We start from the raw sequence: 14,510 nt of genomic DNA on the forward strand, positions 1-14,510 counted from the left end.
CTAAAGTTTCCATATTTTACGGAAAGTGGGATTAAGCAGGAGTTAAACCAGCAGCAACAAACGAGGCGGTGACCTCTATTTTCTTCTCACTAAAGATTTCCCTTAAAGAAACGCTAAAAAAAAAAAAAAATATAGAAAAACAAAATAGAAGAATAACTTACGGGAGAGCGAGTGGGTGCCTTTGGGGAGGTACTCGAAGAGCAGCGAGCTGTCCTCGCTCAGCATGTCGGCTTTCAGCGACAGCAAGCTGTTCTTGCTCATCAGGGCCGCGCGCAGGTTGGCGACAGTGGCGGCCTGCAGCGCGTCCTCCTTGTCCGGAGTCAGGGGCTGCGGGATGTAGCTGGGCTCCCCCGCCAGCAGCGCCTCCTCCACGCTGCCGTAGGGCTCCGGCCGCTCCACCCGGCTCTCCGCGCTGCTGGGCTCCGTCCCGGCCGCATCGGCGCCTGCAGCGGGGGAGAGGCGGTCAGAGACACGGGGGCACTGCGGGAGCGGGGCAGCAGCGCAGCCAGGAACGCAGCGAGGTTCTGCTGGCTTTGCTGCTCGCGGGGAGCGCTGCCCTCACCCCCTTTTCCTGCCCCCATCCCCCTTTTCCTGCCCTCACCCCCTTTTCCTGCCCCCATCCCCCTTTTCCTGCCCTCACCCCCTTTTCCTGCCCCCTTCCCCCTTTTCCTGCCTCCATCCCCCTTTTCCTGCCCCCTTCCCCGTTTTCCTGCCCCCATCCCACTTTTCCTGCCCCCATCCCACTTTTCCTGCTCTCATCCCCTTTTCATGCCCCCATCCCCCTTTTCCTGCCCTCACCCCCTTTTCCTGCCCCCATCCCCCTTTTCCGGCTCTCACCCCCTTTTCCTGCCCTCTTCCCCCTTTTCCTGCCCTTATCCCCGTTTCCATTTGCTCCCAGCACATATCACAGGATGGGTTTTATACAGAAATGTTACAGTTAAAAAAACCCCAAACTGATCAGCCACTTTGCAACATGTAACTATAAAGAAATTGCATAAACATATAACACATTAGTAACAAATATATCAATCACTGAACCCTTTGCCTGCCCTCATCCCACTTTTCCTGCCCTCAGACCCCTTTTCCATTGGTTCCCAGCACATATCACAGGATGGCTTTTAAACAGAAATGCTACAGTTAAAAAACCCAAACTGATCAGAAACTTTACAACATGTAACGAACTATATAACCATAAAGAAACTGTATAAAAATATAACACATTAGTAACAAATATATCAATTACTGAACCCTTTTCCTGCCCTCAGCCCCCTTTTCCATTGGTTCCCAGCATACATCACATGATGGCTTTTAAACAGAAATGTTACAGTTAAAAAAACCCAAACTGATCAGCCACTTTTCAACATGTAACTATAAAGAAACTGCATAAAAATATAACACATTAGTAACAAATATATCAATTACTGAACCCTTTTCCTGCCCCACACCTGGGGTTCTGTTTTTCCAGCCCCTTCCCTCCTGCCTCACCTCCTGGGCTTCAGTTCTGCACCACACACTATGAAGACAAGGCAGAGGATGTGTATTTTACCACAGCCTGGATAAGATTATTTATTAATCTTAAACTAAGATTTCAGGATAGTTTGACAGTACTGAAATGACATTCAAAGGTTTAAGTTGTGTTTTCTCCCTAAGTTAACACTTCACTTAGCCCAAATTTTCACTCTTTGTTTCTTCCCCATGATGAAGGTTTTGAGAAGCACAGTAATAAACAGCCTCTAATAGTGGGGTGATGGGTATAGACCCCTGGGGTCACTTTCTGAAAAATTCACAGCAACCATTGGTTCCCAGCATATATCACAGGAGACGGGTTTTATACTGAAGTGTAACTGTTAAAAAAAATATGTATCAGCCACTTTACAACATGTAACTACAAAGAAACTGTATAAAAATATAACATATTAGTAACAAATACATCAATTACTGAACCCAAACAAAACAAAAAAAGCTATGATAAAGTAAACTCCTTTCTGCAAAAACACAGTTTATTTTTGTGTTTTTGGGAGGTCTAATTGAAGAGCCTCCATTGTTTGAACTTTGACTCTCTTATCAGCTTAAATAATTTATGTATTTTTGTGTAAAGGAAAATGACTCTCAGACTCCTCTCTATTCTTCACATGAAACAACAAAAATTACACACAAAAAGGGCTGTTAGCCCATTTAAAAGTGCATAAAACAAATTGCAATTACCTACTCCACAATCTGCAGCAGCAAACACAGCTGACACACTCAAAGCCCAGCTGAGCACCTGGCAAACGGAGCTGAAGCTTCCCAACAAACTTATGCCTTTGTGGCATTTCTCCTATCAGGGAGAAGGAAAAACATCCATATCCAAAGAGAAGGCACAGATAATGAGCTATCAGATGGAGAAAGAAGCTGTTTTGCAGATCCTGAATATTTTATTGCCTCCTAGTTTAAAATAGATTTAAATCTACTTAATGCAAGAGGGAACTATTAGAGCTCAAACCAGTGGTAGGACACTTACAAAATTAATACCTGCTGCTTCCACAAATTCACTTTGCACTCTTCAGGGCAAGGAATTCAGGTGTTGCCCACACACAGCACTGCAATAAACTCACTCCTGCACAGAAGCTCAGGAGAAGGGAGGAGGCAGATGGGGACAAACCAGCCCTTGGTTTCCACAACTTCAAACCAGGGCAAGGTATTAATCTGCAGAGCCTTATTAAAAAATGCTAATGAGGACATTGGTACCGTGCCCACCTCCTGTAACCTGGAAAACAGCTGAAGGAAGATCATTATTTTTATCTCCATTTCACAGGTGGTGGCTGCCAGAGGAAGACGTGGGGACTGGCTCAAGGTGCCCAGGCTGCAGAGCCAGGAGCAGCCAGAGAATTTCCCAGTCCCAGCTCAGGGCACATCAGATTCCACAACATGTTCAGATTGGTTTTACTAAGCTGCACTGTTCTGCCAGTACATCCTACTGCTAAAGTTGTTCCTTTAAAAAACAAACAGCCTCAAAGCAAACAAGAAGGAAAAAGCAATCATAGGCAGAGTGCTCCCACACCCCAGAGAGGCAGGGAATGCCCAAGGCTGGGGGCTACAAACACAGTAGGAAGTTCATAAATGTGAACTACCAGAGATGCTCTCTGTTTAAAACAAGCCATTTTCCCTCCTCCATCTGTGTTTTGCTTGTATAATTTCACATTATCAGTTTTATTAAGTCTTAGCCAAGCAGAAGAATTGAAATGCTTTGAATTTTTATGTATTTTGTCATCCCACCGTTAGGGGATCACAGGATATCCACTTTTCTAGATGATAATGAAGGTTTTTTGAAAACAAGCCAGCATGCCTACATAAAGGAAAACTACAAGACAGTAAAAACCAGCAGCTGTTACAAAAAGTGGTGAAGGAAGCAAATGAAACTTTAGCCCATTAAACTGGTAAGGTAACAGAGCTTCACCACATCAAAGCCACAATAACACCACTGTCCCACTGCCTGCATGGGGAATCACAGCACATAACTCAGGCCAGAAAAGGGTGTCTGCCCACAAAACTGCATTCCCAAATAAGCAGGCAGGCAGGGAATCACCTTGTGCTTTGTGCACTCCTTTTCAGAGCCTGTACAGCTGCTGATTGACAGTTGCCAGAATTGGCTGCACATAAACACTAATTGCTAAAACACACGCAGATTAATTGTAACCACAACAAGACATTAAATGTTCCTCAAAAGCCAAGATTAGAGACAGACAGCGAAATAGATGCTTCAGAGCTTCCAGTATTTATAGCTGATGTAATCTAATCAAACACACATTATGGCAAAATAAATATCCACTTAGTCGCATAAGTACTAAAATACTCTCAGCACACCAAAACCCAAAAAAATGCACCAAGTTCCTCTCCACAGTGCCTCCAAAACCACTTCTCCTTTCTCTAGAATGCAGCTCCTTTTAACAAGATTTAGCCAAAGAATTATATGAATCAAAAGCATCCGTCACTTCCCAGTAATCCAAACTGTTTACTACAGAGCCTCAGCCCCATGTAAACCAGGCTTTAGTCAATGAGCTTCTATTCTGCAATTATTCACTGCCACGGGCCCAGAGCTCCATCCCAGCCCTCCAGAGCTCGTTTTTCACCCTGCTGGGACTGCCCAGTGACTGCAGGGCTGCACACGCAGGAAATCCCGAGCTAAACACGGGATTAATGCTGCTCAAAAACTGAGCTCATTAGTCTCTTTAGCAAATCATTATTTTGCAGTTATTCTATTACACCAGCCCGCTTTCCAAAACACAGAAGCTTTAGACAAGCTTTCTTAAATTTGTTGACTTGGGTGAATATTTTATTATTAGCTTTTATTGTCAAATAAAACACAGAGTTTATTTTCTGACAATTTTGGCCACAGTGCTTCCATACAATTCTGAAAACAACAGTAAAGTTCTTAACTACACATGAAGCATCATCTAATAGGTATACAAGGACTGCAAGAACCTTCTCACAGAGGTCACCCATCCCAGCTGAGCTCAAAACACACTTCATTCCCAGCCACACAGGCCAGGCAGGCTTTAACAGATCCATGAAGAGGAATAAAGCTCACACCAGGACAACAGGAGCAGTAAAATATTCCCAACACAGCCAGGGTGGCTACTGTGTGAGCTCTGGAAGTCCTATAAACTGAGCTCCTGTCACAAACCCGGGAATGGGAAAAGCAAGTTGCACCAGTCACAAAGAAATCAAGCACTACAGACATCTGTCAGCCCCTTGGAAAGGGCTATGGCACAAATCAAAGTAATGCAATGTACTAAAAGTATCCAAATGTTAATGTGATAATTTATTTTCAAAGATCTAGGAAGAAGCTGACAGTAAAAAGCATAAAACCTAGTCCAACAACTGAACAAAACACACATGCCATCCCAGAAACGGCAAGGAAAGGCTCCATTTTAAAGACTCCATTCATTACCTTAATTAATTACTTTAATACACAAACCAATTTTTTCTCTTGTATTTCTTCTCTCTGCTTTTGTCATTTTTTCTCATTACAGCTTAAACTCAGCTGTTACCAAAGTACCTCCTCAGCGTCTGCTTCTCTCACACCACTTATTTCTTGTTTGTTCTGTGTTTTAACCTTCTCACTAAACCCCCAGTGGGGTTTCCCAGACTCCCAATGCTATTATTCTCTTTCATAGTTCTTTTTTTTTTTAATTATTTTTTTCGTCTTTTCATCCTTTATTCCTGCTCTCTCATGTAGACAGTTGAACACCTAGAAATCAGGAGCTGGAGAACTAAACCCATGAGAAAGGAGTGAATAAAAGCCATACAAGGTTGCATCTGCTGCTGGAAAACTCAAAGTAGAAACAAGCTTTATTCCCAAGAACTAAGAGCAGAGTTTTGCAAGGTCTCTCTCTCTCTCTCAATATTGCTCTTTTCATTACAGTCTGGAGGTAAGAGGGGATCAGAGATCTGTCATCTCCTCCTCACAGCCCCGTTCAGGGTGGCAGGAGCACAAAGCAGGGACGTGGTGGCCCCAGTCTCTGGGGCTGTGCGACAGAGGTGACCCCCAGCAGTGAGGGGGAGCCAGCCACAGGCACAGGAGTCCTTCAGAGGAGGAGAACAGAGCCTCACCTGCCATTTACAGAGCTTTGAAGCAGCTCCTATGTGTTTCTCCACCTGCCTGGCAAATTTCAGGAATCTTTGAGGAGCCCTCCCAAGCTGCACTGGAGTGCAGGGGTGGTTCATGAGCACACCTTCCTCAGCACCTGGAATAAACTCCCTGCAAGCCCCACAGCCCCCAAAGACACTGGCAATTCAAGGTATCTGCCACAAAAACCTCCTGAGCCTTTTCTGTAGCTGACCCCACCTGCAGGAGCCAATTTGGCAGAATTAGGGTGGAAAGGTGAACTGGAGGGCAGACACCTCTGGGGACAGGAGTCCGGCTGTCAGCAAGGCAAGAACCCAGGAAAATCCAGTCTGGAGAGAGGAGCAGCTGGACCTAATCTGAAGCAGCATCACCATCAGACAGAGAGTGAGAAGTCATCCTGACCTAGGGCAGCATTACTGCTCTGTCACCTGGAGTCATCTTTAAGAACTGGAGAATAAATTAGGTTGAAAGTGACTTGAGAGCTATTTTAGAGTAAGATTCCAGTGGCTTGTACAGCCCAGGTATGAATATCAGCAGGGAAGACGGAGTACAACTTCCCCAGGTCCTTCCTCCACCTTTTGTGAAGAATCTCCTTCTTTCACCCTGTGAGAATCTCCCTTCCTGTAACTCATCCATTACCTCTCACCCTTTCTCAACCTACATCTGAGAAGGGTCTGGCCCTGGTTAATCCACCTACCCCCTTCTCTTCTCCAAGATTTTAAAGCAAGCTGTCTCAGCCTCTCCTCACACATCATCTTGATGGCCTCAGCTGCTCTTGCTCAAGCTTGTCAAAGTCTTTCTTGGCCTGGAGATGCCCAAAGTGGATCCTGAACTCCAAATGCTGTTCCTCAGGCAGGCAGCCAGCCTTGCCTGGCTGCGAGGGCACACAGGCTCCTCCTCAGCTCCTTACTCACCAGGAGACATTTTCTGCAAAGCTGCTTTTCCTCTCCTTGGCTGCCAACCCAGACTGCTGCACAGGGTTATCCTGCGCCACATGCAGGACTTCACACTTGTCTTGGTGGAATTGCTGCTGTGCCTGGCACTGCTGCCTTCCAGCCAATCATCCCTCCCAGCCTGGTGCCACCCAACATCCCACCACACTGTTGTTAATTAATAAAGTCAACAGCATCAGGCCTGGAAGCAGCCTGGGATGGATGTGGGGCAGATGTTTTGGATCTCCTGCACACAGGCTGGATAATTTTTAATGTGATGGAAAACATGATTTTTTTTTCTGTTTACAAGCAGAAAGGGAAGAGATCCCAGCATCAGCAACTTCTCCCATGCCAAATTCCTGCACCCTCCCCTGCTACTCCCTCAGTGGCACCAAGACTACACATATAGTTGTGATTGAACTTGAGACAGGAACTAATATGTTAAAAATAAATTGATTTATTTTAAAAAAAAGTTATATTAAATGCAGATCAGTTCCCCTGTGTGGTTCTCTACATGGTCACACAGAGATTTTCACCGGAACAACTGCAGGAGAGCGTGGGGGTGCAATTCAGCACCAAAGGAAAGTGGGAGCCACTGAAGCCACTTAAACTCAGCTTTTGTTTCAGGTGCACTGACAAAATGTGACCCAAAAAAACTTAGGTGAAATAAAAGACTTAATTTTCTGAGGTTCTTCAACCTATCTGGGTCAAGTATCTGCCTGACAGTTGATTTTATCTAGAATTCCAGGGATGATGTTTCTTGTGTAAGTTTAGGAAGGTTTGGCTTGATCTCCTTCTGTACAAAAGGCAATTAATTTTTAAACTCTCAGGGAAAAATAAAAAAAGAAAAAATAGCTTTCATTTCATAGTGTGGTTTTTGATTGGGAATTAAAAAAAAAAAGAGCACACAAGCTGGCAGAAAAATGACAATCTTTTACCAGCTGCTAAAAATATCCTTGAAGTTTGTATTTCAGTTCCCTCCTCCTTTCTAACAGAAATCTTCCAAAAGTGTTTCACAACTCACTATTTGTTAAGCAAACCCCAGCATTCTCACCCACTGCAATATTTACATGGGGAAGTGATGCCATGAGCTATATTGGGTTTGATTTGCACTATTTTACAACCATAACAGCAGCCATGTGGATACAATAAATGTGCACAGCATTCAGAATCAGCTCCAATTTCCTCAAGCAGGAAACAATCAAGCAAACATAGATATTCAACCACAACACATACGATCATTAAAAACTCTCTTTATGTTGAAGGCTGTGAGATTTCTTAAGTGAATCCTCATGGAATCTTGGTGTCCTTCAGGCTGTGCTTTCCCAACCCTCTTCTTTCAGGTTTGAGCCCTACCACAGCTTCTCCACCACCACTCAAAGCAGGGTGACCTGGGACTGTCAGGATTTGAGTTCTGAAAAACTCTGTCCTGCAGGAAAGTGCCAATTTCCACTGTTGCTCCTGTTTCTGGAGGGCTCAGAAGGAGCCCATGCCAGCTCCAATATAATTTTCCAGCCTACAGCCATAGGATGATCACTCTCTGTGTTTTACCAACAGAAACATTCTCCTCACCAGCTCTAGAACACTCCTGCTAAAATAAACCAGCCTTGTTCTACACAAATATGACCTGGTTTTATGTTGCTATTCCTGCAGCATGTTCCAAACACAAGTGTATCCCCATCTTTGTCTTCCTCAAAACAGTAATCAGTGTACAAATAACTGGAAAATTCCCTCCACTCCTCCAGGTAGCTGGAAAAAAATAATCAATTTTCATCCCTTTCCCGTAATATTTGTTTTTCTACCATTGAATCAAGTTCTGCAGACTCTTTCCTGTGGTCAGCAAAAGGAGCTCCTGGCCCAAACCCTGCTGCGTTTTTGCTGCTTCCCCACCTCCTGTCAGTGACCTCAACTCAGCTGTTCCTTGGGCTACAGAGCAAACCTGGCCAGCTGCTGATCTTCCTAAAAAAGACAGAACAGAATAAATCCAAAAAAGAGAGTAATGGTTTAACTGGGTGAGTTAATTGTTTTAGAAACTATTCTAAAGTGGGATAATAAAGTATCCGTGGAGCAAGGAATGACTGGGCAGTGCAGAAATACCTTAAGCCACTCTTGTTTCTCCAAAATATGCAGAGAATTGTAGAGTAACTTGAGACTATCACTTTAACAGTAGTGCAAGCTTAACCTCTTTTTCCAAGTCTCCTAATTCAGGCAATAAAAGGAGTGACACTATTCCCTGCTGCTCCTCAGGACAGAGGCAGACACAAACACGAAGGGACAGAAATAAAACATTCAAGTACCACGTTAAATATGAATATTAGCGCTCGTGATATGACAGAATGCTGAGTTATAAACTCTGAAAATCCTCAGAACAAATATTTACCTTTAGAAACAAGTGCCTTGAAAAAAAAAAAAAAAAAAAAAAAAGAGAGAATAAAAAATTAATCAGAGACCAGTACAGAAAAGCTTGGGTTTGATTCCCAGGCATTGCATCTTCAGAATTAATTCCTACTACATTTTAATGCAAAAGCAGCACTGCAAATAAGGAAATTAAAGTCTTGAAGAGGGCTGATTGCAAAGTAGGAATAGAATTTATGTTAAAATGCTAAAAGCTTCTTGATTTCTCACTCATAATTTCAAAGTAAAGAACCAAAAAAGGGGTAAAAGGTTTTTTGAGAAGTTGAGATCTCCCTAAAGAAGAGCACAAGGAATAAATAAAATAGTGAGAAGAGAGAGGGGAAATGCCTCTGATCTCTGGAGTTCAAGCAGATTAACAGAATCAGAACTGCTACCAGGGGGAGGAGGAAGAGGAGGAGGAGGGCTTTGGAGCCTGGGGAAAATGGAATGCAGGGTGGGGAAAGGAAACAGACACTGAGCATTGAGCTAAAGCTGGTTTAGGGTGGAACCTTTTTAAAGCCAGGGTGTAGCCGGGGAGTAAGTGTGTCTGGGTTTAAAGCAATGATTTTAGTTTCCAAACTTGAAAATAACCTGACCTAACCCTTCAATAACAGAAACTCCAAAGTTACTCCTGCAAAGATTGTATCCTAATAGCTCCATTAGCCTGTAGCTGCGGTGATACAGAGAACCTGAATTATTCACTCTGCTAAATTCCCAATATGGACACAGATCAGTGGTCTTGGGGGTCAGAGATTTGTTTTTTTCCTTTGGTTTTGCATTTGAGGCAACTCTCAGCCACCTCCACACAGCTTCAGGCACACCAAGAGTTCCAGAGAGGGTCCAGGAACCTGGGCAGCTCCTAAGCCCAAGGAATGCAGGCTAAGCCGATTTTGGGCTAAGAAAGAATTCAGGGGGTGGCACAAGAGCACAGAGCTGTAACCCCTCCATGCCTGGCTGCATCACTGGCCACAGGCTAACTAAATATCTCCCCCTCAATTGTAGCAAAGATTTTAACACCTTGCACCATAACTGCAATGTCATGGCTGTAAAAGAAGGTGGAAAAATGCAGTAATTAACTTAATTTTCCAAGTGGCAGGCAATTTGTAGTTTACTATTACCTACCAACACCTTTCCAATGACCTGTTTTAATCCAAAACATCTATCCTGCTTAAGAAGTGATCTTTCCAAAATGAGGCATAAAAAAGGTCTAAGAAACAAACTAAAAGTAGGAAATTATTAAAATTTGATTTATCTGACAACTGAAATTTTAGCCAGCCCAGTTTTCAGTCATGGCTGTAACAAACCATTAACACCTGAAGTTTTCCCATTGCAGCCAGGACTCAGACCATGGCAGGTGGACTGGAGACCCCCTCTCTTCAAAGCAAAATCCATTTAAAGGAAGAGTAACTGACTGCATTCTGTCCCAGTGACTTTTCTGGCTGGATAATTTCAACACTGCCCACTTCCAACACTTCTCTTAGCACCTCCTTCAATACATTAATTTTTGTCTTGTAGAACAAAGCAAAAATCTTTAGGAGTTCCTTAAACACCTGAATCCTGAGCACCAACACCACACTCATCTTTCCCCCCCTTTCTCATTTTGCAAAATCTGGATTCCTCTAGTTGGACCAATATGTTTGCCAAATACCACAACGGGAACAGGGGAATTTTCAGGGGAATTACTTATTTAATAATGACTTGCAAATATGAATCAGGGGAAGATCTGAAGATTTGCTGATAAAGGGACAGAGTCACAGGAAGCCCAGCAGCTTGCTGAGAAAAAACCAACTTTGTTTCAAGAATAAAATCATCCTGTACTGAGGCAATCCACACATTCACCTGCCTGTGCTCAGGTCCGGAGACCTCACCTGCAGAAACTTCACTGAGTTCATCTGGAACAAGTTCTTCCTTGCCTGCCTCTGAAACCTTTTGCAATGTAAGCTCCCAATGTGATCCAACTGCTCAGCATCTGTGCTCCCCAACAGCTCCTGTAATCATAATTTGCTCTCTGGAAACCAGGACAGAAGAAGGGATGGGGAATGCTGAGGAGAGCAGCTGTCTCCAGGCTTCCTGGGGAGCAGAGCTCCTGCAGCAGCACTGCAGCCACACGTGTGGCTTTGGAAAAGCAGCAACTGCAACAGCTCCTCACCAGGAGGGAGGAAACTTGTGCATAATTAAAGATTTTGATGGGGAAAATGTTAAAGGAACTGTGAGCTCTGCAAAGCTGAGGATACAGCAAAGTCCTGCTTGTCCTTCCCATGGAGGTCACCACTCTGGGCTTACTCAAGTCCTGAAGCTCTTCTGAACAGAGCACAGCAATTCCAATGCATGTGTTAAAGGAAAGAAAAGAGTTCCCAAACTGTGGTGCCTTTAGAAAGGGCTGCTCTGTTTTTAAAATAATTAGCTTCATTTCACAGTCAATTGGCACACAGAAATTCACTTGCAGCTTTTGGGTGCAAACACTCAGAAGTTGTGTGGGTGTATTTCCTTGGAAATAAATTCCTGAATCATAACTACCATGCTTGAACTAACACATTAATAAAGCTGTCAATAAATTCTTCAGAAGACACCCTTCAAGTGACAGTTTTCCATTACATGAAGAGGCAAAACCAGCAACACTTTGCTGGTTTAACAGTGAAGATATCCAGTCACTTTTCCAAACACCACCTGATCCTGTACACCTCAAGATGTGTAATCCTGAAAAACTTTTATCCAGCAAGGTTAAAGGAACAGGAACCTAATGCAAATAAAGATGTTCAAGGCACAAGACTACTTCTGAATTTCATAAGCATCTTTGATATGAAAACTAACAAAAACTAAAAAATATGGTTCTTTAGAAAACCTCTAAAATTTAAGAAAAAGGCATAAAATAAAAGGCAGACCTGTTCTTCTGGCAAGTCCATGGAAGAAATTCTTCTTGGCTCAATTATGAAGAAAGTTATTATTTATAAAAGCCCATCCTTCAGTTTACTTTGGAGTAACTGCTGCTTCAAGTTAATGTGTCTTGATGAGGAAAACATATATTTGAATGTTTCCTACAAGGAATGACAGACTGACATCCTGAACAACCCAAACAGGATGAGAAAGACAAAATCTAATGTGTTTGATGCTAAACAGACAGTCCAAATTAATAAATAGAGACTAGCATGAAAAGATGGTGCTCATCAAGCTTTGTGTTTGACTGACACTGCCCTGAGAAACCGAGAGCTGAATCACAGCCCCAATCCTGCACCTCAGTTTTGCATTTGCATTGTTCTGCAAATCCCATTTGATCATTCTTTCTTGGATGAAAAAGACAATCTTCATGGCAGACATTAACAATCTCTTGCTATTTCCATTATGTTAGATTAACATTAATAAGATTACTCCAGACACTCCTTTTTATTTTAATCTCCAATGTTGTCAGATTCAAAAACTCTCAACAGCACCCCACCAGCATATGGGAAATCAATGGATTCATGAAGAATTTTCTTACCCTTTCAATTTAAATAAAATCTCAGTCTTTTTTTGAGATATCATTGATTTGTATTTAAATAGTCTACTTAAATATTTGTGATGCTTTAATACACCTGCCTGTACTGATAAGAATGTTTTTTTCCCACTGATAACAGCACCACTGCTGAGTGTGAATGAGCTGAGTTGTTTCAAAAGCCAAGTTTCAATAACTGCAATGTACTTCTTTGCAATGTAACAGGAATTAAATAATCCTATATATAATAGAGGAGTAGGAAGTATATTTTTCATTTGTGATTATCTGTCCCAAATAATCACTGTACTTAAAGGGTGATGCAATGGTTACTTGCAAGTTTCCTCTTCCAAAATGCTGCTGAAATGCAGTGCTGTTTGCAACCAAGATCAAAAGAGTACCTTACACAATTTCAGGAGGAAGACTGAGCTGTGAAGAAGTATTCTCCCTAATCAGCTTTTGCATTTTCAGAATGTAATGTCTGTGTCAGCCCAGCAGTAGAGAGGCATTTGTAAACCATCCCAGTGAACTCAGCAAGAACTTTCAGCCTTAGCAAGCAGCACCTTAAAATAATTGATAGGATCGGAAAAGTGAACAAGCCTCAAAGAACAGAGAGTTCTAGGTAACTTTCTTTCCTCCCACTTACTTCTGAAAGAACATTCAACACCCATTTCCTCAGTGAGTGAGTAGCTTTCCATCTTAGCTGTGTACATTGCTGATAGGGATACTTCTAAATAAATGAGGTAAAAGAGAGTGCCAGACTATGAAGTCTGTTTTCAAAAATGAAACCTGACATGACTAAATCAAAGACAACTTCAAGCTGAAATTTAAGCACAGCCCAAATACTTGTTCTAAGTGTCTGCACTGTGTCATTACCCATTTGCACACAAGAAAATCAATTATTCTTCACACTTAGGAGTCAAGTCTGCAACACCCCTACAGCACTGCTGAATTCCAATAGGAGAGGGAAGAATCTGGGGTACCAAAATCCAGCCTAAGCACTACCCTGTAGCTCAGGATATGAAGTTTGCTGGGAAAAATCTCCCATCTGCTGGATATGGGAAATACCCATGCAAGAGCAGAAGATCTGCTGCTTGCAGTGCCCCAGACAGGGATGTTTTTGGGGTAGCAGGGTTGCTTTTAATTCACAGTGAAAGATCAGCAGCCTCACTTGAGTGCCCATTTGATTTTCCCCAAACCACAGGTTTATCACAACCCGAGAGAGAGAGGCTGTCTGTCTGTGGACAAGGTGTCCAAGGCTAACCAAAACTGAACACGTATGGATCTCAAATCCTTTGAAATCATACTGAAAAAATCCCCAAAGACACCACAACCTGACCTACCACACAGGCAGGGACAATCCCTGCTGCTAAGCCCACATGCACCCATTCCACAATTTCAGGCCCCACAATGCAGAGGAACCTCCCAGTCCAGCAGGGCAGAAATGAGAATTTCACCTGCATTCACCTCTCCAGATGGCCAATCTGGGGAGCCCAGAACAGCTCAGTCTCCACACCCCCACCTTGTTCCTCATGGACACACTGCTCTCTCCCAGTTGCCACTGCCAGCACAGGCAGCCCCCAAACCTGTTCATTTTTCATTTTGGACAGCAAGAAGTCTTGTTGCTCATTTTTTTCTTTTCTTTTACCAGCACTATTGCTGGAATATTGAAACTCTTCCCCCAACCATCACCATCCAGTTGCCCTTTTCCCACCACTGAAACCACCTCCTTTATTGGAAACTGCATTTAAGGCAAGATTTGGAACAAATAATTTGATGTGCCTGCTGACATGCTGTCTCAGCACTGTGCTGAGTCAACCCCTCGAGCCATCTTCCTCTCATCTGAGAGCAGCCACTGCAATTTAATTCCTTAACAATTAGGAATTAAATAATCTAAGTTTCATTCAGCTTCCAGGAACCTCTGCTGTTGTGCACTATTTTCCATAAAGATACTCAGTCTGCACCCAGCTTTCCAGGAGGATCAGAGCTGCAGCTCTGTTTCTGCAGCCACTCCAAAATGTGTTTCACTGCAGGTACCTGTCCAAACCCACATCCCTCAGACAGCACAAGTGATGGAGCTGTTTCTATGGGATGCCATGGAAAATGAAAA

The 14,510-nt window shown here is 43.1% G+C and overlaps 1 protein-coding gene across 6 annotated transcripts in view; it reads right to left on the bottom strand.

Moving 5' to 3' along the window:
• Nucleotides 1-14,510, bottom strand: part of ZBTB46 (zinc finger and BTB domain containing 46) — a 48,479-nt gene that overhangs the window by 16,156 nt on the left and 17,813 nt on the right. For all 6 annotated transcript variants that reach the window (XM_063172432.1, XM_063172435.1, XM_063172433.1 and 3 more), the window contains one exon: nucleotides 162-443. In XM_063172432.1, the coding sequence (XP_063028502.1) occupies nucleotides 162-443 (282 nt within the window). The remainder of the gene's footprint in view (nucleotides 1-161; nucleotides 444-14,510) is intronic.

The sequence above is a fragment of the Melospiza melodia genome, chromosome 19 (assembly GCF_035770615.1).
Source record: "Melospiza melodia melodia isolate bMelMel2 chromosome 19, bMelMel2.pri, whole genome shotgun sequence".
Lineage (NCBI taxonomy): Eukaryota > Metazoa > Chordata > Aves > Passeriformes > Passerellidae > Melospiza > Melospiza melodia.